The 27317-nt window shown below is 34.3% G+C and overlaps 5 protein-coding genes across 5 annotated transcripts; 2 read left to right on the top strand and 3 right to left on the bottom strand.

Annotated features, from left to right (window-relative positions):
• The first annotated feature begins 538 nt into the window (after positions 1-538).
• LOC133292256 (pentatricopeptide repeat-containing protein At3g47530) lies at positions 539-2732 on the top strand. Its single transcript, XM_061490652.1, has one exon. The coding sequence runs from the start codon at positions 539-541 to the stop codon at positions 2510-2512; it is 1974 nt and encodes a 657-aa protein (XP_061346636.1). The 3' UTR covers positions 2513-2732.
• Positions 2733-3611: 879 nt separating this feature from the next.
• On the bottom strand, positions 3612-5747 carry LOC133292211 (malate dehydrogenase, chloroplastic). The gene is made up of 2 exons (XM_061490590.1): positions 5557-5747; positions 3612-5186 (listed from the first exon to the last, which is right to left on the bottom strand). The coding sequence occupies exon 2, from the start codon at positions 5176-5178 to the stop codon at positions 3937-3939; it is 1242 nt and encodes a 413-aa protein (XP_061346574.1). The 5' UTR covers positions 5179-5186; positions 5557-5747; the 3' UTR covers positions 3612-3936.
• Positions 5748-10678: 4931 nt separating this feature from the next.
• Positions 10679-12424, bottom strand: LOC133292215 (geranylgeranyl diphosphate reductase, chloroplastic). The gene is made up of 2 exons (XM_061490594.1): positions 11704-12424; positions 10679-11517 (listed from the first exon to the last, which is right to left on the bottom strand). The coding sequence occupies exons 1-2, from the start codon at positions 12388-12390 to the stop codon at positions 10816-10818; spliced, it is 1389 nt and encodes a 462-aa protein (XP_061346578.1). The 5' UTR covers positions 12391-12424; the 3' UTR covers positions 10679-10815.
• Positions 12425-15002: 2578 nt separating this feature from the next.
• LOC133292257 (GDSL esterase/lipase At1g74460-like) lies at positions 15003-16870 on the top strand. The gene is made up of 5 exons (XM_061490653.1): positions 15003-15240; positions 15590-15720; positions 15817-16056; positions 16159-16411; positions 16626-16870. Exons 1-5 carry the CDS (start codon positions 15003-15005, stop codon positions 16868-16870), a joined length of 1107 nt encoding a protein of 368 aa, XP_061346637.1.
• Positions 16871-18522: 1652 nt separating this feature from the next.
• LOC133292294 (uncharacterized) lies at positions 18523-19273 on the bottom strand. Its single transcript, XM_061490695.1, has 3 exons — positions 19153-19273; positions 18993-19054; positions 18523-18878 (listed from the first exon to the last, which is right to left on the bottom strand). The coding sequence occupies exons 1-3, from the start codon at positions 19232-19234 to the stop codon at positions 18759-18761; spliced, it is 264 nt and encodes an 87-aa protein (XP_061346679.1). The 5' UTR covers positions 19235-19273; the 3' UTR covers positions 18523-18758.
• Positions 19274-27317: the final 8044 nt, after the last annotated feature.

Here is a 27317-nt window from a genome sequence, read left to right on the forward strand (position 1 = left end):
ATTAGCCTTGAAGCCAATACAAATGATTGGCAACCCACTCCTCCTTGGCCATAAAGAGAAATAAACTATGGGAAAAATATATATCGGTTTAATAGATATAAAGTTGTGTCATTTTAAAAGAGAAAGAGATAGATAAAATAAGAGTGGGAGTTGACAAAAAAAATAAAGGTGTGGATACCACTTCTTTATAGAGTAAAATAATATTGTGTTATTTAAAAGGATAAACATCTTTTCCAATTCAATCAATTTTTGTTAATGCAAAACTATCAATTATGGATTGAGAGTAACTTATACCATCACCAAGTTCTCTTCATAACAGAAAGAGAAAAATGATTACTGTTTTTAATGAACCGTTACAACTCAAATGAATCCTTTTTGTACTTCTTCTGTATCATTTCGCTCTTTATCTCTGTCTGTGGAGCATGATCATGGAGACTCAGCCACTTTTTTTTTTTTTGAAAAAATTTAGCATTGATTATCAAGGCGAGAGAAACTATATTGACATTTTCGTAAGAAAGTTTCACAATTGACTCTGAACATGGGTACAGTAAGGTTCATGCCTATTCAAATGTCACTGGACTCGTTCTTAGTCTCACACAACATTTACTCATACTCAAACCCTTCTCTTTCTTTCTCTTGTTTCCCTGCTGCCACCATTGGCATTCATCTCCTTCACTATTATACCACTCCTCAAGTGGAACCTCCAACCAAGTTAGTGCCTTTTACACCCCACAAACAAAACCAACCAACACCCATCTCTTTTTTTCCTCAAACCCACAAAGAACCGATGATTTCTGCCATAAAATCTGCTTCCCGTAAGACCCAATTGCTCCAAATCCACGCTCAAATATTACGTACAACCCTCATTCAAGACCCCGCAATTTCTCTTCAGTTCTTGTCCCGGGTAGCTCTCTCTGGCCCGTTGCAAGACGCCACCTATTCCCATCGTTTCTTTGAACAAATCAGCTACCCCTCGGTTTCCCATTACAACACCATCATCAGGGCCTATTCCATGAGCGGTTCACCCCAAAAGGGTCTCTTTTTATATCGAGATATGAGAAGACGGGGCATTGCTGCAGACCCTTTATCATCTTCCTTTGCTGTTAAGTCCTGTATCGGGTTTCTCTATCTTCTTGGAGGGGTCCAGGTTCATTGTAACATATTCAAAGATGGGCACCAATTAGATGCCCTTTTGCTCACCGCTGTGATGGATTTGTATTCGCAATGCCGGAAATGTGATGATGCATGTAAGGTGTTTGATGAGATGACTCAAAGGGATACTGTTGCTTGGAATGTAATGATCTCCTGCTGTATTCGAAATAATCGGACTCGGGATGCTTTGAGTTTGTTTGATGTTATGCAGAGTTCAAGGTTTAAATGTGAGCCTGATGATGTTACTTGTTTACTTCTTCTTCAGGCTTGTACTCACTTGAATGCCTTGAAATTTGGGCAACGAATTCATAGTTATATTATAGAACGTGGTCATGGGGGTGCTCTCAATTTGTCTAATTCTCTCATATCTATGTATTCACGGTGTGGTTGTTTAGATAAGGCTTATGAGGTGTTTAAGGGAACGTGTAATAAAAGTGTGGTTTCATGGAGTGCAATGATCTCTGGTTTGGCAATGAATGGATATGGAAGAGAAGCTATTGAAGCATTTGAAGAGATGCACAGAATTGGCATTCGGCCTGATGATCAGACATTCACGGGTGTCCTTTCTGCTTGCAGTCATTCTGGATTGGTCGATGAGGGAATGTCATTTTTTGACAGTATGAACAGAGAGTTTGGGATAACTCCCAACGTCCATCATTATGGGTGCATGGTTGATCTCTTAGGCCGTGCTGGCTTACTTGATAAGGCTTATCAGCTTATTACGTCAATGGTGGTAAAGCCAGATTCAACAATATGGAGGACCTTGCTTGGGGCTTGCAGAATTCATGGCAATGTTACACTTGGTGAACGAGTAATTGGACATTTGATTGAACTGAAAGCTCAAGAAGCTGGGGATTATGTTTTGCTCCTAAATATTTATTCTTCTGCTGGACATTGGGAAAAGGTAGCTGAAGTGAGAAAATTAATGAAAGAGAAAGCAATCCAAACCATGCCTGGTTGTTGCACAATTGAATTGAAAGGAGTAGTACACGAGTTTGTTGCAGATGATATTTCACATTTGAGAATAACTGAGATTTATGAGACACTGGATGACATTAATAAGCAGCTCAAGATTGCTGGTTATGTTGTTGAACTTTCATCTGCGTTGCATAAGATTGATGACAAAGAAAAGGGGTATGCGCTTTCTTATCACAGTGAAAAGTTGGCTATTGCTTTTGGGGTTCTTGCTACTCCACCTGGCACAACACTGAGAGTGGCCATTAATCTCCGTATATGTGTTGATTGCCACAATTTTCTGAAGCTTTTTTCTGGAGTTTACAACCGTGATGTGATTCTTAGGGACCATAATCGGTTTCACCACTTCCGGGAAGGGCACTGCTCTTGTAGCGACTATTGGTAGGGATATCTTGGGCTGGTGATAGATGAGTCAGATCGAGCACCGAGGATTAGTAAAATGACTGGATAAGGGATTGGATACCCTTGCCCGTGGTTTATTGGAGAACGAAATTTTATACTTGATGAATAAGGGATTAGTGGAATGGGAATGGATACTCTCATGTTATATTATATGAGATAATGTAAAAGAATTTCATCCTTCCACATATAAATCAATAGTTATTCTTTTCTCAACTCTCATTTGATTTGTATTTGAACGATTGAGATCTCTCGTATGAATATATGATCTATGTGACATGAGAGGTTCCTTAATAGTTAATACCATATATATAACTACTACTAACGGGGTTTTAAACTGCATTTCAAGCGGGTAGGCTAGCTCGCCATTGCTTTTATTCAAGTCTATTAATTCATAGTACCCTTCACATGTTTGTCTGTAACCTAGGACTTTAGTTGACTTTGTCTCAAGTTGGTAGATAGATCATACAAGGTTGTTCCTGAGGCACACAATATAGGACACCTGTCGAACACCGAAGGCCTGAATGAGAAACATGGAAAGGGTCGCTGATATCTTTATGCCTGCAATCTGAGAAATTTGGTGGTGGCATTTTTTAGAAAATTTGTTTATACTGAAGGATGTCTATATCTGGATTAGTACAAAAATACTGCGTGGAAGGTTTGTCCTCTAGTACTCAAGGGGATTTTGTTTGTTATCCATCGTCCACGAAGACACGTTTCGAGGAAATCTGAACCAACTTTTCTGAGCGAATCATATTTTATGGAGTCCGTATATTATTTAAGGGAAACAGCAATAAAATATTTTTATGATGCCAAGTGATTCCCTTTGCATTTGGTTCAGAAAACAGCATCTGTCAGTTTGTTATTAACCCAAATCATTCTCACCCTTCTGGCTAAGAATATGGTAGTAGTATCTTTACTTACGTTTGGGTAAAGGCGCATGTAAATGTAATTGTAATCTAATTGATTCCTAATAGAGAAGAGATACTTCGAGCACATGTTGCAAGTTCAATCAGGCCAGCATAGTTGGTTGAAATATGTGTCTGTAAGAGAGAGATTTTTTAAAAAACCAAATAACTGGTCCAATGGTCATATTATTCAAAAGCAACGTTTACGTTTTCCAATTCAACATGATAATAGTGACATGTTTTAGGATTTCTGACCAAAACTCAAGCTCAATATATAGAACAGAAATGGAAGCTCCCTCCTGTTCTAACAAAACTTGAAGTAGAATTGATACTACGGAGAATTTGAATGCTAAGTTTTGGAAGCAGTAATGATGCTACAACAAATCCGCAACCTAAGTTCTCTAAGTAGTATTTATGCTCAAATAAATCCAAACCCAAGAGATCCCCCGTAGACATTCTCTTATAAGGACACTTGCTACTAAAATGCTTTGTCAAAGGAAAGTTAAGCAGCAACTGTTTGCTTCTGAGCAAAAGCAATCCCCTTGTCAATGCTGGCTTTAAGTTCTGGCTTAAGCGCTTCCAAAGCCTTCTGCTCATAGTCAGTCAACCCTTGGAGGTCTGATGGAATCAAAGCCTCAACTCCTTTCCTACCAAGCTTCACCCTTGAAGCAAAATACGGAAGCTCAGTCAGATCTGATTGTACAAATGTGCACTCGTACACATCCCCATCTCCATCAAGTGCACGAAGAGATGATTCAACAAATCTAGCTGCTGCATATGCCATCGACAAAGTAGCAGACCCTGCACCTGCCTTTGCTTCCACAACTTCAGTTCCAGCATTTTGAATCCTGACAGTTAACTCCTCAATTTCCTCATCAGTGAAACTCACTGAGGGTTTTGTCTTCGACAACAGAGGAAGAATGGTTATCCCAGCATGGCCCCCAACAACTGGGACATCAACATCAATCAGCTTCAGGTTCTTCTTCTGAGCAACAAACGTGTTTGCCCTCACAACATCCAGCGTAGTAACACCAAAGAGCTTCTTAGGGTCATACACACCCTTCTGTTTCAGAATTTCAGCAGCAATAGGCACTGTAGAGTTCACTGGGTTACTGATAATGTGAATAAAAGCACCAGGGCAATTATCTGCAACAGCCGAAACCAAGTCTCGGACTATGCCGGCATTGATGTTAAAAAGGTCATCGCGAGTCATGCCGGGCTTCCTTGGAACTCCAGCAGGTATAACAACAACATCCACCCCTTTCAAACAATTCCCTAACTCAGAAGCTCCTGTGAAATCCCTGACTTGTGAGGGTGTGTTGCAATGACTGAGATCAGCAGCAACTCCCTTGACATTCGCAATATCATAGAGATGAAGGTCAGAAACTAATGGGGACATCTTGATAAGAAGTGCAAGCGGCTGACCTATCCCTCCAGCAGCACCAAGAACCGCAACTTTGAAGGATGCCTGAGGCTGCAAGTGGAAGAACCGGAGGTTCTGGTTTTCCTTTTGAGCTTTGGATGCAAAAGATGCCCGGAGAGCAGAACTAGTTTCCTTGCCGGAGAAGGATAATTCCGAGTCACATCTCACAGATGACAAGGCCTTGAGGCCACAGAAGCTCTTCAAATGATTCTGGGAGTTAAACTTCAACCCTAAAGGCTTTGATTGAGGAAGTGAACTCCCTCTTTGACCGAGGGAAGTGCTGCTTCCAATTGTGAAGGTAGCTGCTGATGCTGCTGCCATCTCAACCTCTGTCATACACATAAACCATCATGTCTATTCCATTAAAACACAAGCACACCCACAAATATAAATTAGGGCAAGATGCATCTAAATAACAAACCAAATCACTCGTATTTTAATAGTAAAAAAAAGGAGTAATCATTATTGCCTACTCTACTGCGAGAGCTGAAATCAAAACTTGCATACTTTATTGAGATTAATTAATCGGAGCATAATTTAAATGAAAATCGCAATATTTCTAACGGTAACAGCAGAAAGGGTTTCGAGAAGTTAGAATAAGAGCAGATCTAGAAATCACAACCTTGCGAAATTCAAAACAATTCAGGCGAAGGAGTAGAGAGAAATGAGATCCGTAAACGAACAAAGTAGAAAAGGTACCTGAGGAAAGGGAACTTGAGAGAGAGAGAGAGAGAGAGAGAGACAGATTTAAGAAGGAACGTTCTGATTGGAATCTCCGCCTGTGGTTGGTGGACGAATGGTAACACCCGCCCAATACACAGAGAATAAATATAGACACCGCAAACAAGAAGTTCTAAGAGAATCAATCTGGTATCTACTCCCAAAATGCTTCTTCACTGTCCTGACAAATCTTCACCGTTCAATCCCTCAACGCCTCTCCTTATTATATTCTACGTTGCACCACATATACACGAGACACGAGATATCACACGATACAACAAATATTAATTTTAAAAAGTATTAAATTTTAACACACACGTTCTGATATTATATAATATTTTTAATTTATATAGTATATATTATATTTAATATTCAATAATTTAACAAAAAAATAAAGTTAAACTTATAATACCCATCAATTTTACAAAGAAACGTAAGATATCCCAAATGTTTATATTAAACTCAATAAAATAGTAATCGTAATTCAACGAATCTAATAGTTGGAACTCAAAATGTAATACAACGTAATCTTTGAACATTTTTTGAGTCTTTGCAACGAGTATTGGAGTGTTGAAAAATGTCAGAAAGTGTCAGAGACGACACGTCAGAAATTTTGAAGTATCAGTGTTTTGTGGATTATATCTATATTCATTAGTAATTTAGTATAATTTTTTTTTAAATTAATACTAATATTATTAATTATATATTGTATATGATGCCTCTTGATATAAAACCGTTATGAGAAATGATTAATTATATTATTCAATGCACAGCATGAAAAAATAATATATATCGAAATATAAAATAACCCATACTATTCACTCCTGAGAAAAATAATATGTAGTAAAATTGAAATCAATTTTCAACATTATGCTTATTTATATTTTAAAATTTTTATTAAATATATATTATGAAAATTATATATGTAAAAAGTTGACATTCTCACTGCTTGCAGCATAATGTGTTATTTGTAACTAAATAATTGTTGATAAAACTTAAGTTTACTTCACTTTAAGTGATAATAATTTTTGTATGAGTTTAATATGCGGTAAGGGACAAATCTTTAATGTTACGGAGTACCTAAGTGGATATTTCTTTTTTCCAAATATGAAAAATTTTGTAATGTTACGGAAAAAAAAAATATTTTGAAAAGTGGAAGAAAATTTTTCACCAAAAAAAAAGTAACCACTTAGCACTAAAGATTTGTCCCCGTAATGGGGTTGGAAGCTTAAGGAAGAATAAGGACTCAACATTAGTATCTAGCGACCACGTTAATCAAATACTGTACCTCAATTTCTGAAGGTGCAAGTTAACTTCATCTTCTTCCCCACTCTCCCATTTGATGTTTTACTTGTCGTTACTGCATTCCAAAACACAACAAATTGCAGCCAATGCGAACAAAAAATTCCAATAAGTCAGAGAAAAGTAGGGACAATCATACAGCTATGGTTATAAAAAATGGCATTGCGTGGTCAATGGTACCAACTATTACGTACGTGTCTAACAATTTTGGCCCTTGAATATAAACAAGAGTTAATACCACCCATTATTAAATATGTATAGTTCAGAAGCAGACTTTGAGCGCAGTTGTAACTATCATTACATCATTGGCAGTATGTCACTAAACCTCGCTGTGTTTGGTACAGGAGAAATTTTTTGGTGACCAAGAATCATGATTAATGGGAATTCAGTAGAAATTGAGTTTACTTGGAATCTTACGAAAGATGTGTTTGGTTCGCCAAAATATTACCGGGAATATTGGGTAAAAATTACTGATTCCATATTTGGTTTAGAACGAAATATGACTTGGAATATGAGGTTATTTTACAAAAATAACCCCAAACTATTTTTACTTTTGTAATTGATAGATTGAGTCTAGATTTTTATGTGTATTGGAGTATTTTTGTCTCAAAATTTATTGTTGTGCTTTCCCTTTACTTGGTATTCTGATTGGTATTCCGAATTACCATATTATTTTTGGTAATCTGAATAGTGACTTTTCTTTATAAATCAAATTACCGGTAATCCTTGGATATCCGGGAATCGTAATTTATTCCTTCTACAAAACGTGTAATTACATTTACCAAAGAAGGATTACCGGTAATCATCTCCAAAAACTTGAACCAAACACCCATTTCTTCCAATCCTTTTCTTTTTCAAAATAAAAAATGTGGGTGAATCAAACTCCCATTCATATCTAGATAATCACAATCCCCGGTAAAATCAGGAATATTCAGTTTAGCCACGATCCAATGGTTCTTTCAATCCCTTTTTATTTTCCATGATTCGGGGGTTGTTATCCATATTGTGAATTGGGATATACCATCCCAAAAGTTAGCTCAAAGAGTGAGAGTGTTTAAGGCCTTATAAAAGGCACATTAGTTGCACATCTAAACCAAGGTGGGACTATATATCTCAACACGTCCCCTCATGCATGTAAAGAACCTTGGGATACACCATTCCAAAAGCTAGCTCAAAGAATGAAAGTGTCCAAGGCCTTATAAAGGCCACATTAGTTGCACATCTAACCAATGTAGGACTACATATCTCAACACATATGAAATGCTCTTATATCTGAGAGGGCATCGAACAAGGCCCGTCTTCAGAGACAAATACATGGAACTTAAGTTGAATAATAGATACATAGCACCCTATTTAATACGAATATAATCAATTTGGAGTAGTTTATTAACTAAATTAATGAGTCGTTCACACACACAACTTGAGAGTCTAAACTTTTGCAAGTGCTTTGGCATTTCAATCAACCTCTGCTTCTGTGTTGGAGTAATTACTTAGTGCGGCTCTCGGTCTTATTTTTTCCAAATGTACAGTACTACTTCCATTTGAATTTGTTGTTACATTTTTATATGTTGTCAACTTTCCAAATGTACAGTAATTACTTTGGCATATATATCTTTTGTGTACTTTGCAATAATGGAAATTAATTCTGTTTTAAATCTCTTTATGGTGTCAAATCCTTTACAACCATATAATTAGAAATACATTCTCATGATCTTCATCTATGTTACACGGACACCAACTTGGGACTCAAGATATGACACGACACAACACTTCGATATGTTAATTATAAAAAATGTTAGATTTCGAGTTGTTAGGATAAATTTTGATATTAAATAATATTTTTAATTTATATAATGTATATTATATTTAATATTCAATAATTTAACAAAAAAATGAAGCTAAAATAAAATGGGAGAAGTTATAGTTACTACCTCTTATTACCAAATCATAATCGTTGATTTTCGCTAATCTAACAGTTATAAATTATTGAAAATTAATAGTTAATTAATAATTATGACCCAATAAATTACAACCATTAGATTGATGAAAATTAACAGTTAAGATTTGGTAATAAGAAAAAGAGGTAGTAACTATAACCTCCTCTAAAATATAATACCCATCAATTTTGTAAACAAAAATAAGATATCACAAATATTTATATTAAACTCAATGAAATGGTAAACGTAATCCAACGAATTTAATAGTTGAAACTAAAAACGCATCGCAATGCAACCTTTGAACCCTTTTTTAAGTCTATGCAACGCGTGTTGGAGCGTCGAACATGATACATCCGACTTTTTGAAGTGTCGATATATCATAAATCTCCATTCTTCTAAATAAAAATAAATAAATTTGAGGACAAAATTAGATCAATCCATACATTGTATGTTATATAAATGGGTTATGAATAAGAAGTTGAAGAGTCATATCTCTTCATTTCTGAACAATTGTGTCTCTTCGTTTGCGAAAAGTCATGTCTTTTCGTTTCTGAACAGTCGTGTCTGTTCGTTTGCGAAAAGTCAGGCCTCTTCGTTTCCGAACAGTCGCGCCTTTTCACAATCGAATTGTCATGTCTCTTCATTTCTGAATAGTCATGACTATTCGTCTCGTGACCGTTCATCTTCTATATATACATGTGTCTAGTGAATTTAAATAAACGTTTTTTCCTAACTCCTTACCAAAACTCGGTCAAAACTAATCCTTCCATTCTGCTTTGGTCTGCGATTGATCAGCATTCGTTGTGTCCCGTCGATGTTGTTTCTTTTAGTAGTGCCTCCGTCGAAACAGAGATAACTCGTTTTATCCTGGGAGCCGTTTGTCCATTAACCTTAGACACCATAGAAGAGGCAAAATTGCTTTAAGAACACAGTACTTAATACTGGGCTCGGGTTTAATTTCCTGCAATTTTTATCCTTGAATATTGTATTTTAATTTTCTGTAATTGCATATAATTTTTGTGTTTTTTCTGTGATACCACCAAAATCAAACACAGTTTTTTGCGCCGCTGTCGTTAACATTCTCCACAATTTAAAGCTTGTAAAGGGGCATATTGGATATAGAACCATTCATGTATGTTCAGTTCAGTTATGTATGTTCACTGACAGCTTAAGATTTTGAGATAATAAATTTATGACATGGTTCAGAAGTCCTCTTGCTTTACTAGTTCTTTTTTTTCTATCCTCATGGCCTCTTCAACCTCTTCTCTGCTTCTACAACTGAAAATGTTGTCTCCTCTCCTATATCTCAAAGACTTCATTGAGTTCAATGATCAATCTTCCTATAAAATTATATGGCACAAACTATCATACCTGCTACAAACAGTTTTGGTCTTTCGTTGTTGCTTGTAATCTTGAAGTTTAAGTTAACGGTGACACTCCATGCCCTCCTGCCACTATTGGCCGAGGTAATGCTTCCACTTCAAATCATTAGTACTCTTACTGGGTGCATCAAAATTAGTTTCTTAATCTTGCTCTCGCCGAACCATGTGATGTTGAAACTCTCACAGAGATAGAGATTACTTCTGAAAATGCACCTACTTAAGCCTGGCTTAAAGATACATCATACACCTGCTCAAGCCTACCTTAAACACACTTATGCTAATTGCTCCCGCACCATGTTTCTCTAGGAATACCTATGCTCCATTAAAAAAAGTTATTTCTCAGTAAGTATTAATTACAATCCATCCTATTAATGACCTAGACCTTGTCATTCATGCCCTTAATGACCTTGGTCCGAACTATTAAGTAAAATGTATATAACACTTCGGTTTAATAATCGTAAAGGTGCAAACCTGAAAGCCTGAGTGCCAATATGAGATTGCATGAAAATTTAATCCGTTTGCTTACACAGATAGTTATACTTATAAGGAGATCATGTCTACCAGGAAATACACAATGCAAAAACTAATGATAAGCATCAGACAGACAATGAATATTGTCATACATTAAGTTTGTTCATCTCCCTCCTTATAGCACTAGCCCTCACTAAGCTCCCAATGGTGTTAATAGCCAACTTGAGATCCTCCAGTGGATTGCCAGGTACCACAGTCTTGTACAAATAGCTATCAAATGTCATCTTCTGCACATAGTCATCAGCACACATCTCCACAAAAGCTTCCCTAGCAGGATTGGACCTATAAAACACTTTCTGAAGCACATCCAAGACCTTGTAAGTGGGCCAATAAGTTTTATCCCACTTCTCCAAGTACTTCCTCAAATCTCCTTCTTCCACCATCCTCTTCCCACTCTCTGAACCTTCAACAATTGCCTCTGCACACATCCTCCCACTCTTGGCTGCAAAATAGATTCCCTCTCCAGAGCATTTGGTCACATAGCCAGCAGCATCACCAACAAGCGCAACTCTACCCGACAATCTTCGTGGCCGGGGATGTTCCGGTATAGGGTGAGCCTCCACCCGGATGATTTTCCCTCCCAAAATCTTGTCCTCAGCTCTTTTCCTTGTTGCTAGTTGGAACTTCTTGATGTCTCCCTTGTGTGTCACGGTACCAGTGCCAACAGCCACATGGTCACACTTTGGAAACACCCACCCATAGAAATCCGGAGAAACATCATCACCCACGTACATCTCCGCAAGGTTCTCATAATACACCATTTTATCATCCGGAATTTTTATCCTCTCCTGAGAAACCATTAGTGTTACCTTTCAAAAATTATAACAATACTCAAACAAAAACACCACTACACAAAAGCCCTACATTTTTTTTTTTTTTTTAAAAGTTACTAACTTTGAGAAATTTCCAACACCCCACAAAAAGAAATCGTGAAATTAAAAATAATATAAATCATACAAATTAGAAGAACATACCTGAAATGCAATGGCGTAGGCATATTCACCAGCATCAATAGATTTGGCGACTCTAGAATTAGCACCATCAGCACCGATGACAGCATCAACTTCCAAAGTGCGTTTCTCACCGACCCCACCGGTTTTGCCGTCATAGCAAGTGTAATGCAGAACGTAGGGTGAGTTCTTATCCTTGGGGATATCCATTTTCAAGAACAACCCGTTTATGATATTCGCCCCGTTTTCCTTGGCCCGGTCCCTGAGGTAAGCGTCCAGCACCTCACGCCGAACCATTCCGATGTACTCGTGCGGCTTAAGGGTCCGGCCAATGTCGACGGCGACGTTCGACGGAGATATCATCTTCATCTTCGTCACGCGCCGGTCTATGATGTCCAATGGCAGGTCGAACTCTCCAACCATGCAGAGTGGAATGGCTCCGCCGCATGGTTTGCAGTTGTCAAGCTTCCGTTCGATCAGGAATGTTTCGACGCCACCCTTCGAAAGCGTCTCGGCGGCGGCCCCGCCTGCCGGGCCGCCGCCTACGACGGCGACCCGGAGATTACGACCCTGTACCTTGGGGCTGGATTTTCCGGCGATAACATTGAACTTCCGTTGGAGAGTGATGGATTTAGGTTGGGCGGCGAAATGGGAAGTTTCCGGCGAGGATTGGCGGAGTCCGACGAAGGATTTGAAAGCGATGGAGTTCATGTTGATGGAGTGGTGAGAGAGTGGGCAGAGAAGAATTTTGAGGGTATTTTCTTATTTTGTATTTGTTTTGGTGGATATGGTTTGGGATTTGAGGGAGTTTGTAGCCGTTGGATGGATGGCATCGAGGGTTGAGATTTCATGTGGATAGATTTTGGGATCATGGTCCTTGCATGGGAAGTGTTTGTCCGCGTTACTGATTTTTGAGTGGCTCACATGTAGCCACGTTACGCAGTGAATCTAAATGCTGTTGTCAGTTCACAGTTCACACTCTACATGACATGCATTCAATAATCTGTTTCGCAAATTCAATCGGAGTAAATGTAGTTGGTGGCAACCCCCAATAGTACCTCAGATCTTAACTGAATGTACAAGGATTTCCTTTCGTTCGTTTGCGGTATAAAATTTGAATAAAATAAGGAAAAAAGTGTTTACTTTTTTTTTTTAAGTGACACAACTTATCTTCTTTCATTATCACAAAGAGGTGAGACTCACATCTTTATATTTTTTTTATTTACTATCTCTCTTTCTTTATCTATCTCTTTCTCTCATTTAAAATGACACAACTTTACATACTTTCAAATGATACACACTTTTCCATAAAGTAAATACTTATAATTCTTTGTAGGGTTGACAAAACGAGCTAACTCGCCCAACCCCCATGTAACCTAAAAAAATGAGTCGGGTTAGAGTTAATTCGAAAAAAAAAACGAGTAAGAAAATTCAACCCGACCTGAGTCAGGTTAGGGTTGGCTCGCGGGTTGGCTTAAAAATATAGCTCGTGGGTTGATTCGAAAAAATAACTCGCGAGTTAGCTCGAAAATTGGCTCCCGGATTGGCTCGTTTTCAGCCTATTTAAATGAACATGTAGTATTAATGCACCAGCTATGTGGCTTCTATTAGCTTAAACTAAGGATTACAAAATGAGAAATAAAAGCAAAATATTCTAGTTTCGAATTTTCTTCACAACAAATTTGCACCAACATCAAGAAACAACCAGAACCACTTGTTACCAAGTGAGTGATATATTTGAACCAAACAAAGCTAGCACAACCTAACAATATAAAAATGATAGGGATGTGAGAATATTAGGGACTTAGGTTTAGAGAAGAAAGAAAGATAATAACAGCATATGTGAGTTTTGTCTATTTTTGTATATTATATTTTTTATTTTTTTTATAAAAAAGAAAATTCAACCTGCGAGCCGGCTCGCTTGACCCGTTGATTAGTTCATTTTTTTCCGAGCTGGCTCAGGTCGGATTGGCATCTCATTTTTGCCAACCCAACCTGACTTATTTTTTACACGTTACGAGCCAACCAGACATATTAGCTCATTTTTACCAACCCTAATTCTTTACTGTTCAGAAAAAAATTATTTCTTCCTCGAAAAAGGATTAATTTTATCATTTCTCTGGTTATTATAGTCTAATACATCCTTTGTACCAATAAAAAAGTAACCTTATTAAATATTGTGTGGATAGCTTTGGGTTATCCAAAAATAAAACTGTAGTTGGTGGCATGTCTAGTATGTAATAAAAGAGAATTCATTCTATGACATTATCATATGGAATTTTTGTGGATTTAGATTTGACTTGTAACATCTTGGTTAATGACTAATCTCATTTGATTTATTTGATATATTATATAAGTTTACACATTAATTACACATGATTTCAGTCACAAAATTTTAAAAAGAAATAATTAGAATTAAGAGTTATTTTATAATAACTTTATATTTTTTTAATTATAAGATATTACGTTAAAGAGAAAAAAATTAATTTTTATCATGTAAGAATCTATCACAATTGATTATAAGTATAGTAGTTAATAGTTATATTAAAAAAAATTGTTTTTTTTCTCTTCAACAAGACTTATTTAAAAATAAGAAAGAATGTGAATTTTTTCATAGTATAAATATATTAACATACTATGTAAAATATATTGATTAAATTAATAATTTTGTTATTTAATATTAATTATTAAAATAATTAGAAATTTAAAAATATTTTGGGACGATTGAAATAATTCAAAATGTGATTTAAATTAAACTCAAAAATAAGAAATCTCATTTAAATGTGATTTACATGAGATTTCGCAAGACTTTTTATCCTTGCCTTTTATCTGTTACACTTTTGAACGAAATAGCGCTGCTGTTTGAGTTTTTAGACAAAATTTTGAATAATATTGCATTTTCCGGTTTGGTGAACTTACCGTATCAATCCACTCCAAGGACATGCGACATGTTCGTTGAGAATTCAATTTAAAGGGTTACCCCATATTCTCCAATTCTTACCTTGTAATGGTGTTACAAATTGCAACATGCACAAATTCTAGACTTCAGCATGCATTTGTGATTTTACTCACTAAGTTGTAACAAAATATATGGGTAGTTGCAGTAGTTTTGAATCAGTATAGTAAAAGTTGGTATATCAAACTATCTACTTCCCGCTTTTGCATGCTCAAGACATTTTCTCTGCGTGTTGATGCCAAATTGTAATACAATCTCAATCATTCTATGATTTAAAATTCTTATCAGCTAGCTTAGTTACTATAAAAAACTAACCAAATGCTTAGTGGCCACAGAAGAGCATAGAGGTATAACTTGCTAGACAAACATGAAGTTCAATCTGGTGCTAGTTACTATAGTAGCCACCATTTTTGGAATTGGGCTTGAAGGATGCCATTGCAAGATTGTGCAGTTCATTTTTGGAGACTCACTCTCGGATGTTGGAAATAACAAGTATCTGTCTAGAAGCCTTGCTCAGGCAAGCTTACCTTGGTATGGTATAGATATGGGTAATGGGTTACCTAATGGAAGGTTCACTAATGGTCGCACAGTTTCTGATATTATAGGTAATCTTTTCACTTTTTAGCATGCACACACATTGTAATCAGTGAACATAACTAAATTGATATGAGCATGTGTTTTGATTCTTTTGATTTTCAGGAAGCCTATGTGGCTGCTTGATCTGTTTTGTTTTTTTAATTTTCTTTTGATTCTTTTGCCAAAAGTGATATGATGTTCCCCTTTAATTTTCAGTATTAATAAATGTATTTCAAACCTCACCCCAAAATAAAAAAATTTCAAATCCATATTGCTGCTACAAAGATATAGTATTGACTTTCTAAAGTTTATCCATGTTGTGTTAATCAATCTGTGAACAAATTTGAAATGAGAGTTTGTCATTTTATACATTTTCAGGTGACAAGTTGGGCCTCCCAAGGCCTCCTGCATTCCTGGACCCATCTTTAACCAAAGAAATTATACTAGAAAAGGGAGTGAACTATGCTTCTGGGGGTGGCGGCATCTTGAATGAAACTGGCACCTATTTTGTGAGTTGCGAGTGTCAATTGTCATACTAGCTATGTGTCATATAACCATTAGAAAGCCTATGATATATTTTGTATGAATAATTATGCATCTTGCAGATTCAAAAGTTATCTCTGGACAAACAAATTGAGCTGTTTCAGGGGACACAACAACTAATTAGAGGCAAAATTGGAAAAAAGGGGGCAGAAAAGTTTTTTCGGGAAGCTAATTATGTTGTTGCTTTAGGGAGCAATGACTTCATCAACAACTACTTAATGCCGGTTTATAGTGATTCATGGAAATACAATGATAACACCTTCATGGACTACTTAATTGGAACACTAAGAAGACAACTGAAGGTTTATTTAGTTTACTCTTAAGACAACCTCTTGTTTGCTTTGAAAATATTTTTTTGCACCTAATAATAAAAATCTATTCAATTATGATTTTTTTGTGTTTAGCTACTTCATAGTTTAGGAGCAAGGCAACTCGTGGTTTTTGGGCTGGGTCCAATGGGCTGCATTCCCCTTCAAAGGGTGCTTAGTACAACTGGGAATAATTGTCGAGAAAAAGCAAACAAACTGGCTCTTAGCTTTAACAAAGCTACAAGTGAATTAGTTGATGACTTGGTGAAGCAACTTCCCGATTCAAGTTATCTATTTGGAGATGCATATGATGTTGTTTATGATGTGATTAGCTATCCAATTAAGTATGGTAAGTAAATATGATACTTTTCTCACTAACCGTATACATACACCATTGGCAAGTATCTAAATGAACCTGATACATGTGATGCTTGTGAAACACTTAAAAGAATGAAAGCACAGTGCATATAATAGTATAAAGAAATTGTAAAAATATGTTAGCTTGTGTGCTTGCTGAATGCTGAGTTATATATACTTCCATTGAAATTATGTTTGCTTTGTAGGATTCCAAAACGCAGACTCACCCTGTTGTTCCTTTGGGAGTATTCGACCCTCCCTTACATGCACACCTGCATCAACACTGTGCAAAGATAGAAGCAAATATGTGTTTTGGGATGAGTACCACCCAACAGACAGTGCTAATGAGCTAATTGCAAATGAGCTCATCAGGAAATTTGGATTTTCACGTGTTGATGAAACGGGTGTTCCTTCACCAGCACCTGCTGTTGCTCCATCTCCAGAATACTAATGATACAAGGGTTTTCTTCCCTGATGCTGGAAATGTTCATCATTAGTGGAAACAAGTATCTTTCTGGTCCATGACCATGACCAGTCAGTTACATACAATTTCTTTTCATGGTTTGAGCGTGTCTTAATCATCAGTAATTCATAATTTCTTGTTATAATAAGAAAGAAACTTATGATATTTCCATTCATTCTGCATCACAGATGTAACCCATCAGTTAAGTGTGTAATACTCTATTGTCTCTAAATTGGGCCGCAGAGTTATTTCTATCAGGTTTAATAATTTGTTTATCTGAATAGGAATATGATCTCTGTATGACGTGTTGCGCTATGTCAAAGACTTTTAATTTTCTGCGATTTTTACTTTATGCCTCTCAAGTATATTTAAATTAATCTCCATACTTACGTCCAATATGCAAATATGTGTTTCTGATCTTATTGACTATAATATGTGCTCCTAAGAATTCCACTAACTTCATATGCTATAATTAATATTATTTTATTGGCCTCAAACTTTTATAGCGGAATGGTAGACAAAAATATGTTCCTACCGACATTATCGATCGCTTTCTCCATTGAACAAGAAACAAATTACTAGTATTAAATAAGAGATACGAGATACTCTTTAGGTGTACTTAGTGGCCAACTAACATGATTACATAAACTAAACAAACATTTTAGATTAGTTCCTGATTCACTTTCCAAGAACGTGGTTATGCAGCCTCTGTCAACTTGCTGTGGGTGGAAAAAATGGTTCCTCACTTTTAATTCTCCATATCTCTTTTTGGACTTGTCCGTTTAATGCCAAGTGCATCCCCAACTCGTAGACAACGTAACATATTAACCTTTGTTTATTCAACGACTTAATACACAAAGTGGTGGAGAACTTTTGGCACCATGTATTGTGGTTGTTGAGATATACAGTCCCACATTGGTTGTATGTGTAACTAATGCGGTCTTTATAAGGCCTTGGGCACTCCCACCCCTTGAGCTATCTTTTGGGGTGGTGTATCCCAAGGTTCTTTACATGGTATAAGAGCCTCGCCGCCCCCCACTTTCTCTTGTGACGTTTCTTAACACAGGTAGACTGGGCCTGTTGCATTGTCCACTCTTTAAACCCAATGGGCTTCTCGTGTGAGGGGGCGTGTTGAGATATATAGTCTCACATTGGTTGTATGTGCAACTAATGTGGAGTTTATAAGGTCTTGGGCACTCCCACCCTTTGAGCTAGCTTTTGGACTGGTGTATCCCAAGGTTTTTTACATGGTATCAGAGCCTCGCCGCCCCCCGCTTTCTCCACTTTCTCTTGTGGCGTTTCTTAGCACAGGTAGGCTGGGCCTGTTGCATTGTCCACTCTTGTGTGAGGGAGCGTGTTGAGATATATAGTCTCACATTGGTTGTATGTGCAACTAATGCGGCCTTTATAAGGCCTTGAGCACTTCCACCCTTTGAGAGCTACCTTTTGGAGTTGTGTATCCCAAGGTTCTTTACATTATTCTTAACGTGGTATTTATTGGTGGTTAATTTGGTTTGTTTTCCATACGGATTCTTTGAAGGATTTGCACAAAATAATCCCGAAAGTTTCTCAGTTACTGACAATAATAAATTTTGAAGATAATAGAACTGATGAAATATCAGCTTTTGAGTAGAGCACAACTTAGCAGTAATGCTATTAATTGAAATTTCAGTTCTTATTTGATACATAAAACTGAATTTAACCAACATGAGTGTCTGATAAGTTCCCATATAATCATACTGAACACTGGGGATTCAACTCTAGTTGGTCCTTTCTCTCATCACACTTAACTACCTCTAGAATTCAACGGTTATGTCTATTTAAGATGCCTACTAGCTATGTAGAGGAACTAAAAATCAACACATCATTTCACACATTATGGTGCTCTTGGAGTGTGACGACCGTTTGCCCCTGATGGTGCATAGTCATGGAGTTCCAAATCCATCCTATGAGCAATGGTTGGTTCCTCATAGTACCAGTTTCTCTGAGTGGTAACCTGTGTTTGAGTACATGGAACATAAGTTCTTTGACTTTATGTACATGGTTAAATAAATGCATTGTATATATGTCTAAAGCAACTTAGGAATAGTCTTAGGATATCAAATTCTACCTTGTTGTTGGTATTCTCCAGAGTAAGGTGAACTTGGGGACCTTGCATCAGGTTTTCAGTTCCTGATTATATAAACAAGTCATTAGTAAAAAGACTAAGAAGATGAAGGAGAACTACAACACTACAAGAATAAAATTAGGAATATTGTAGTAGAATTTACTTGTAACTGGGACTGCTTTCAAGCATATAAGATGAGAAAGCCCTAGAAGAATCACGAATAAACGAAAGAGAGTGGCTGTCATCCTTGTAATATATTTAATTCTCAGCAATAACTCTAGCCTGTGTCGCTTCCCATATGCTAGTTCTCAATTTATACACGTACATGGGATTTTTTCAGCATTTTTTTTAACATGGAAAGTGGATGATGGGGAGGCAAAGTCATAAAGGTGATAGCAACTCATCATTTTTGGGGGGAACAACGTGTTCCCACTCTTTGGAAAGCTTTCATCAGCTTGTGGCCTTTTCGTGTGTGAAAACTCAAGGCCAGTATTAGGGTGCAGAGGCTAGTTATTAGGTGAACATGGAAGTTATATTTTAAGTCAATATGGAGCACAATATGAAAGTGGAAAGATGACATAGAAATGATGGTGAAGCAAGTCAAATTCTAGTGGGAAATGCCATTAAATCTTAAGGACATCCTCTAGGCTTTATGTGAACAGTATAGAAACAGTCAAGATATATGGTAAGCAAATTTTCTAATTTATAGGTATTTTCTGGTTCCTTATATCGTGTCTAATGACTAATTATTTTTATATTCTTTTGTTTCTAATAACAGTGTTAGTGTAAGAGTAAAAATTGTTAGTTGTTCTGACTCTGCCTAGTGCATGTACATAAATTTCAGGTGGTGGAAGTCATCATGTTAACATATTATTGCTAGTGGGAACAATTTTCTCCACTAATACTGACTTAGTGGCAACTTTGCTCTCTGCAGACCACACAAAACTCCAAGCCCCTACCTAGACATAGAAAAGGAAGCTATTGAAGTAAAGTTTTTCTCTCTGAAACAGTAAAACAGCAACTAGAACGTGCAAGTAATTCAGCCACACATCTCTGACATAAAGGGGGTTTGATCTTGCTAATATGTATGTGTTAACAAAATAACTTGACACAGAAGATTTGTGTTCCTTTCATGAGTGAACCAACAAGGAAAATGATAGTTTTACATAAGTGATACGCACAACCACTCTTGAGAAAAAATGGTTAAATTCTGATGAATAGTTAGTTATCGAATTCTCTCAATAACTATGTATATCGGGTATCAGATTCCTCATACCCATAAATCATTTTGCTGAATTGTGTACCGATATAAACCGTGCAATCTTACCCATTGATACTACATTCCTAGTAGCCATACTATATTTACTCCAACATGTTTAGATTAACTTATTTTGAGCTTAAAAAACTTTTTTTTTTTTACACTTTTTTAGAAGAACTTTAAGAAAAAGAAAATAGTAAATATTTTCCTCTTAAAAATTGTTACCAATCATGAACTAACATGTATTTTTCCTTAAAAGGATAAAAAAAACTCACAAGATAAATTGTTACTTTGTAAACTACGTGTTTTGGAGTCAAAATTGAATTTGAGTCAAACAAAATAAATCAAAATGTACTTCAACCTTATATTTATGCTGTTAATATAGATTTTATTTTCATAAATCAATTGTGTATCAAATATTAATTCATGATCCACGCTAGTTAAATATGTAGGTTAAGAACAAGATTTGAAAGTTAATAAATTAAAGAGATATATATCTTTCAATTAGAAACGAAGAAGTAGCGAGCAAGCAAATAATTATTCAGCTAGATATATGGATTTGTTTAATGTTCTTCTCGATCCCTCCCATCCCTTTTTCTAAAAGCTAGTGTGAATATGAGCAAATTATTCTTCTCCTCTTTTGAAAGAAGAAAGTTTAAGATGAGGAGGTTATCTCATTTTAAAATCAAGTATATTCAAGATCTAATAAAAGGAGTAGATTATATTTAAAAAAAAAAATTGTTTACAAATTATATTATGTACCATAGGTAGTACATAGCTCAAATAGTATATACTATCCATAATATATAATGTAATTTATAAAAAAATTATAAAAATAACCTTTATACTCCTAATAAAATATAGTAATAACTAATAACATATGACCTGCCAATTAAAGGCTCGTCGAATCCCAAACTTTTGAGGTGACACTATTCAATCTTTATCAATTGCGACATTCTTCGTTGGCTAATTTTACTTGTCCTCTCTTCTCAGTGTTCACACCAAGAAGTTCCCGCAAGTTGACTATGTTTTGGGAGTATTTAGGCTTTTGTTCATGCACCATTAACTTTCTTTTAGCCAATTGTAACTATATGACTAAGTTTCAGTCCACATTTCCACGTAAATTTATATTATATTTATCACCGTGGTATTATTTATTTATTAGGGTTATGCCTTTTCTGAAATGACTTTGGTTAAAATTTCTGCTTCATTGTCTGGCTAATTTTTTTATTTTTTTTATTGGTAAAATTTGTCTGGCTAATTAAATTACCTTATTCAGCATCCAAATCCAAATTAATTAATACTGACCTACCATGTATTGGAACTTTGGTTATGCCGTGGTATTAGGGTTATGCCTTTTCTATAATGACTTTGTTTAACTTTTCTGCATCATCAGTATCTGGTTAAAATATATTATTCATCTTCCAAATCCAAATTAATTAGTACTGACCCACCATGTGATGAAAGTTTGATTTTTGAAGTAAAAAAACTCAAACTTCTGAGTGAAATATTTTAGAAATACTTGGCATATTAAATTGATCTTTTTAAATTTTTAAACATCTACTCAGTATCTAAAAGTTTAAAGTAAGTATTAAAATATGGTCCAAATTGATGTTTAAAAATACAATTGGGAGCTAAATTGATGTATATTTAAATATTGACCAATTAAATTAATATCTAAAATCTTTAAAAGACTAATTCGATCAAACATGTGGGTCGTGTTAATAACAATAGGGTAAAAAATAACTAAACCAAACTTATTAATAAGTTAACTCAGCCCAATATCATTTATATGTGGGTTTTGTCCATTGAATCCGCAAAGCGAAACCATTTTTAGGCTAGTAATATCACATGTTGAAACCAATTATGAAGTGGTATAGAGACTGGTAGTAATATAACCCAATAAAGTGTTTAACCCTTCTTCTAATCGTGGGCCAGTGTTCTTTTTATTCAAAACGGGGCAAGGGCTAGCAGTATCACACTTCTAAATAATATGGCCAAGTTTTGTTTTCGCTCTTAGTACAATTCATGTCATGTTTGGGCTTACAAATGTAAGGTCAGGAATGGAGGCTGGCCGAAGCATATGTCTAGGTTGGATAGCTCAGATTAATACTACTATTTCAGTCTTTCGGACCAAAAGAAAAACTATCATACACTTCCAATTTTTTCTTGCTAGTTAAACAAAGTTTTTTTTTTTTTTTTTTTTTTATAAACCACACATATATTTCACAAGAGACAATTCTGTTTGAGTTGAGAATATTCATATCATGGTGGGACTAACTCTCCTAAAGAAATTTGTTTGCTTTCACAAAGACTTAAATCCAAGACCTTACTTAAGTGGAATCAAACATGTACCACTTGAACCAACTTTTTTTGCTCGAGTTAAGCAAAGTTAGTTTGTCAAAATGAGAATCAAAATAAGTTGGTATTCTTGATAACTCTTGATTTAATGAATAGACTCAAGTTACAACATTCTCGTTAATTAACTAGCCTTAAGTAAATTCTAAATAATTTTTCTAATTATGTATAGTTACTTGCACTTTCGCACTATAATAGCAAAGGCTTGTCAGCGGAAAAGCAAACATTTTATTATTCTTACAGATCCCAAGTCACAAAGGTGAAGACTCGCCTCTTCAAAATTATGTAGGAGAAATTTCATGGAGTATTGTAGAAGTGCTGCAAACTATTTTTATAAAAGAAAAACATCTCTATAGTTGTGGCAGAAAAAGAAAAACATTTCTATAGTTGTGGCAGAAATATTTTTCTGTCACAAATCATATCTTATTAATTGTAATGTGTTTTTTTATTTATTAGTGAGGCTCACTTTTTATGTGTGTGGTTGGCTCCCTTTTTCTATTACAGCTGCAGAAAATTAAAGTCCATAGTATAAATATGTTAAAAATAAGGGTGTGTTACATATAATATAAATTTGTTTAACAATACAATATTAAAGCCTTTATGAAAATGGACTATTGTTTCATCTTATCGTCTTCATTCTTTTAATGTTAAATCTTCTACGTGAACTTGTATATTGTCCAAGTTTCAAGTCTAAAAAACTCTCCGGAGAAATGTGTATTAGATATTATATAAATTTATCAAAGATAGGAATGTGTTAGATATAATGTAATAAGAGAAATATAATAAAATTATTCATGCATATTCACCGAAAAACTTAAACTTAGCTGTTGAGAGAATTGGTTCATAACTAAAAATACCAATGTCAGCTAAACATGATATAATAATAATAATAATAATAATAATAATAATAAGGGATTAATATTTATTTTTTAAAAGTATATAAAATTATGTTATTTTAGTTAATATTTCTGTGTTTTATAATGAGAGAAACAGAAATCGTAAATGGAGAAAATGAGAGATTTTTAATTTAAATATTAAATTTAACTAAAATAACTTCCCTTTAAAAGGACAAATATTTTTCAATAATAATAATAAATGTGATACACAATAACACCTATAACGAAAAAAAAAATAATAAAATAAATGGACCTGTAAAATTTACGTGATTCAATAAATACATGCTTATATCCCTGGGAGAATAATATTTTTTGCTACAAGGGAAAAAGAAAAACTAATGCAGTTAACGTTAAAATCAATAACCAATATGTTCATATTAGTCTATTAGCAATATAATGTTAGTTCGCTTATAAACGTAATGAGTTGCGGGCTACGGATTTATGGGTATTGGGCCTTAAATTAGATCGACTGTCAGCCTAATTAGTTAAATCTAAATATCTATTTACCAATTAACGAACTGACAAAGTGAAAAGAGTAGGAAACTAGTTTATAAAATATAAAAGCTACTAGACCTAACTTCCAACAATATGTTGTGAAGCCAAAAGAAGTCAGCAATGAAGATGAGGAATTGAGGATGTTTTAGCCGGAAGAATAAAAAGTAAGGGGGTGTTTGATTCACGTAAAAAAAAATTTATTAGGAAAATGTAATTATTAAGGATCTGCAAGGAAAGTGAATTAGATAGAAAAGTTTTAAAAAAGTTGTTTGAGTTGAAGTAAAAGCTACTTTTAAGTTGAAGTTAAAAAAGAGTTCAAAAAATATAATTAAAAATTATTTGATAATTGTATAAAATTGTTCTTAGGATTTTCAAGGGGGAAAAATAAAATAATTTGTTATTAAGATAAAGGGTTTGCTTTTTTTGCAGTTAAGTTATCTGCAGTAAGACTAATACAACGTCGTTTTCGGGCAAAATTCGTGGTGTTTTTGTAATTTTAATTTATTTCAGGGTTATTATAGTTTTTATAATTATAATTATTTAATTTTTCAATCCCAAAACGATGTCGTTTTGGGAGTAAATACAGATAACTTATCTGCAGGAAATATTATTCTGTAAGATAAATGATAAAATTTATAAACAAAAGTTTAGAATAAGGGTATAATTGAAAAGTATTTTAAAAAAATAAAAATAAATGTGAGAACTCCAAAAAATTTACACAAATCTTAAAAAAAACTCTTTATGGGAGCTTATAACTTTTACTTTTTTTTATTATAAAATAAGCTCTTTTTACTATAAGAGTTTTTGTAAAATTATGTTTGGTTAAGCTTCTGCTAATAAGAATAAGAGCCCGTTTGGATGAGTTTTTTTTTCTTCAAAAGCTGCTTTTTTTTACAAAAAAAAGTATTTCTCGAAAAAAGTCTGTTTGGATGCAAGATATTAAAAAAAGCATAAGTCATAAAAAAAGTTAAAAACTTACTTTTTTCGTAAGCTAAAAATTTTAGCTTTTAAAAAAGCAGAAGTCAAAAGTCAAATATTTTTTTCAAAAATCAAATATTTTTTCAAAAATCAAATATTTTATTAAAAATCTAAATAGCTGTAACTTTTATAAAAAGTACTTTTAAAATAAGGAAGTGATAAAAATGACTTTCTCAAAAAGCCAGTACAAACGAGCTCTAAGAATTGTATTAAAAAAAATAAGAATAAGAAAAACTAAAAATAAGAGCTCCCCACACTTTTGAAAAGAGAAAAGTTACTTGCACGCATAAGGATAATCTAGAGTAGAGGTATGTAAATGAGTCAAATAGTTCATCAAGAGCCTACAGCCTGCCTACATGAGGCTTGGCCTAGTTTATTTTGAAAATATATTTGGTTTAGGCTTTTAGGAGATTTAAAAATTAAGTCATAGACTCACTCTAAAAAGTTTGGCCTTTAGCCTGCATGCTGATCTTTTAATTTTTTTTAATAAAATCATATATTTATGAAAGCCGCCAAGAGTAAAGAAAAAATTCCTAAAATTAACTATTTCATGTGTTGTTATGAACATTATATAAGGATCTTTGTAATCTAATTAAAAAATTGTTTGAGGATTTTTATAATTTGGGTTCTTGCTGAAAATATTGTTTAATTAATGAGAAATTTTATTTTATTTTATTTTAGTTTGGTTCGAAACTTTATAGACCTAGAAGGCCTTATAAGCCATATTAGGCTTTTCATTATTTTATAATATGTCAGGTTAAGCCTATAAATCAATTCTTTAATAAATTAACCAGAGGCCTTTCAGGGGCCTTTGACTCGGCTCGTGAAGGCTGGAGGTTATATGTCTAAAATTAGTTGTTGGCACCAGACTTGAACTTGTATAAAAACTCGTTTAATAAAAACACCTAAGGATCAAATTCAAAAGCTCGGCCTTAGAGCCTCTCAGGTTGGCCTAGTATATTATTTTGTTTTATTTTATATTTTTTATACTACTTGTAATAGCTCTCTCTTTCTCCTTAATCCATTTCATCCCATTTTATTAGTTAAAAAGACTTTTTGAATGATTTTGTTCTATATTATGCTGTTTGGATATATATTGAATTTATGAATATTTATAAAATTACTAGTGTTGTTGATTGTATATTCTGTTTGGATAAATTTTTATTGTCTTATTATTTTTAAACAGGCTAACAAGCTAAATCAGACTTTTACTTTTTGCAAATAAGTCAGGCCACAGACCGATAATTATATTTATAATAGTTAACAGGCTTGATCAGACTGATACATTTAAACACAAGTTTAGTCTTTTAAGATCAAAGCTCAGCTCGGCTCGGCCGTTAACACCCCTAGTTCTATGTAGGGATATGATTCTCACACAATGGCGGACCCACACTATTGCAAGTGTGGGCATTTGCAGACACAAGTTTTTGTGGAAATTTTTTTTTTGCAAAGAATTAAGGGGTGATTTGAACAACTCATAATGTAAAATATGCCAAGGTTAAAATTAGTGTTAAAGACACATGGAAAAGTTGGCTAGTGTGCTGTTGGAAATGTCTAGTCATGCACCTTTTAGGTATAAAGTTGGTTTTACAACCAAAAATATTGAACTTATTGGAGTTTTTATGAAATGTTGTACAACTCATAATGTAAAATTTTTTACGCTCACTTGTGATATATAATTATGTTTAATATTAAAATAAGAGAACATGTTTATCCTTTTAAATAACACAACTTATATCCTTTCACTCTCACAAAGAGGTGGAACCTACACCTTTATTTTTATTTTTTTGTCAACTCTCTCTCCTCCTTTATCTATCTCTTTATCTATCTTAAAATGACACAAATTTACATCCTTTAAAATGACACACACTTTTCCCTTAAAATAATAATAAAAAATAAGACAAGATTATTTTGCATCTCTATACAAATAAAAAACTTAACAAATAATCATTGCTTGAAATTTGATAATTTAGTTGACTCTTGATTATTATTTCTTTATGTTAAGTTGAAGTTTTTTTTTTTCTTTTATTGTTTATTTTTTTTTGTTTTTTAATGCATTTAAAAAAAAATTCAGCACTACTAAATGTGCAGATATAAATAAAATTTTCTGAATCTGCTATTATTCTCACATACGAAGTTAAATCTTTTGGTCCAGTATTTTGAATGTTGTATTTGGTTATCACTTTAATTAGTCTTGTTTTACATTTCCATTTATAATTAAGAGCATACTTGTTTGCTAGTCCTAATCAAAGTTTTGGCAGATTCCGAACATTAAAAGTGGGTTTAAGTGACCCTAATCCTCAACCGCCTACCCACACGGTAGCAAGAGTATTAATTAAGTAA

Source organism: Gastrolobium bilobum, unplaced genomic scaffold (assembly GCF_033153095.1).
Source record: "Gastrolobium bilobum isolate Gb01-03AN ecotype WA unplaced genomic scaffold, APGP_CSIRO_Gbil_v1 utg2182, whole genome shotgun sequence".
Lineage (NCBI taxonomy): Eukaryota > Viridiplantae > Streptophyta > Magnoliopsida > Fabales > Fabaceae > Gastrolobium > Gastrolobium bilobum.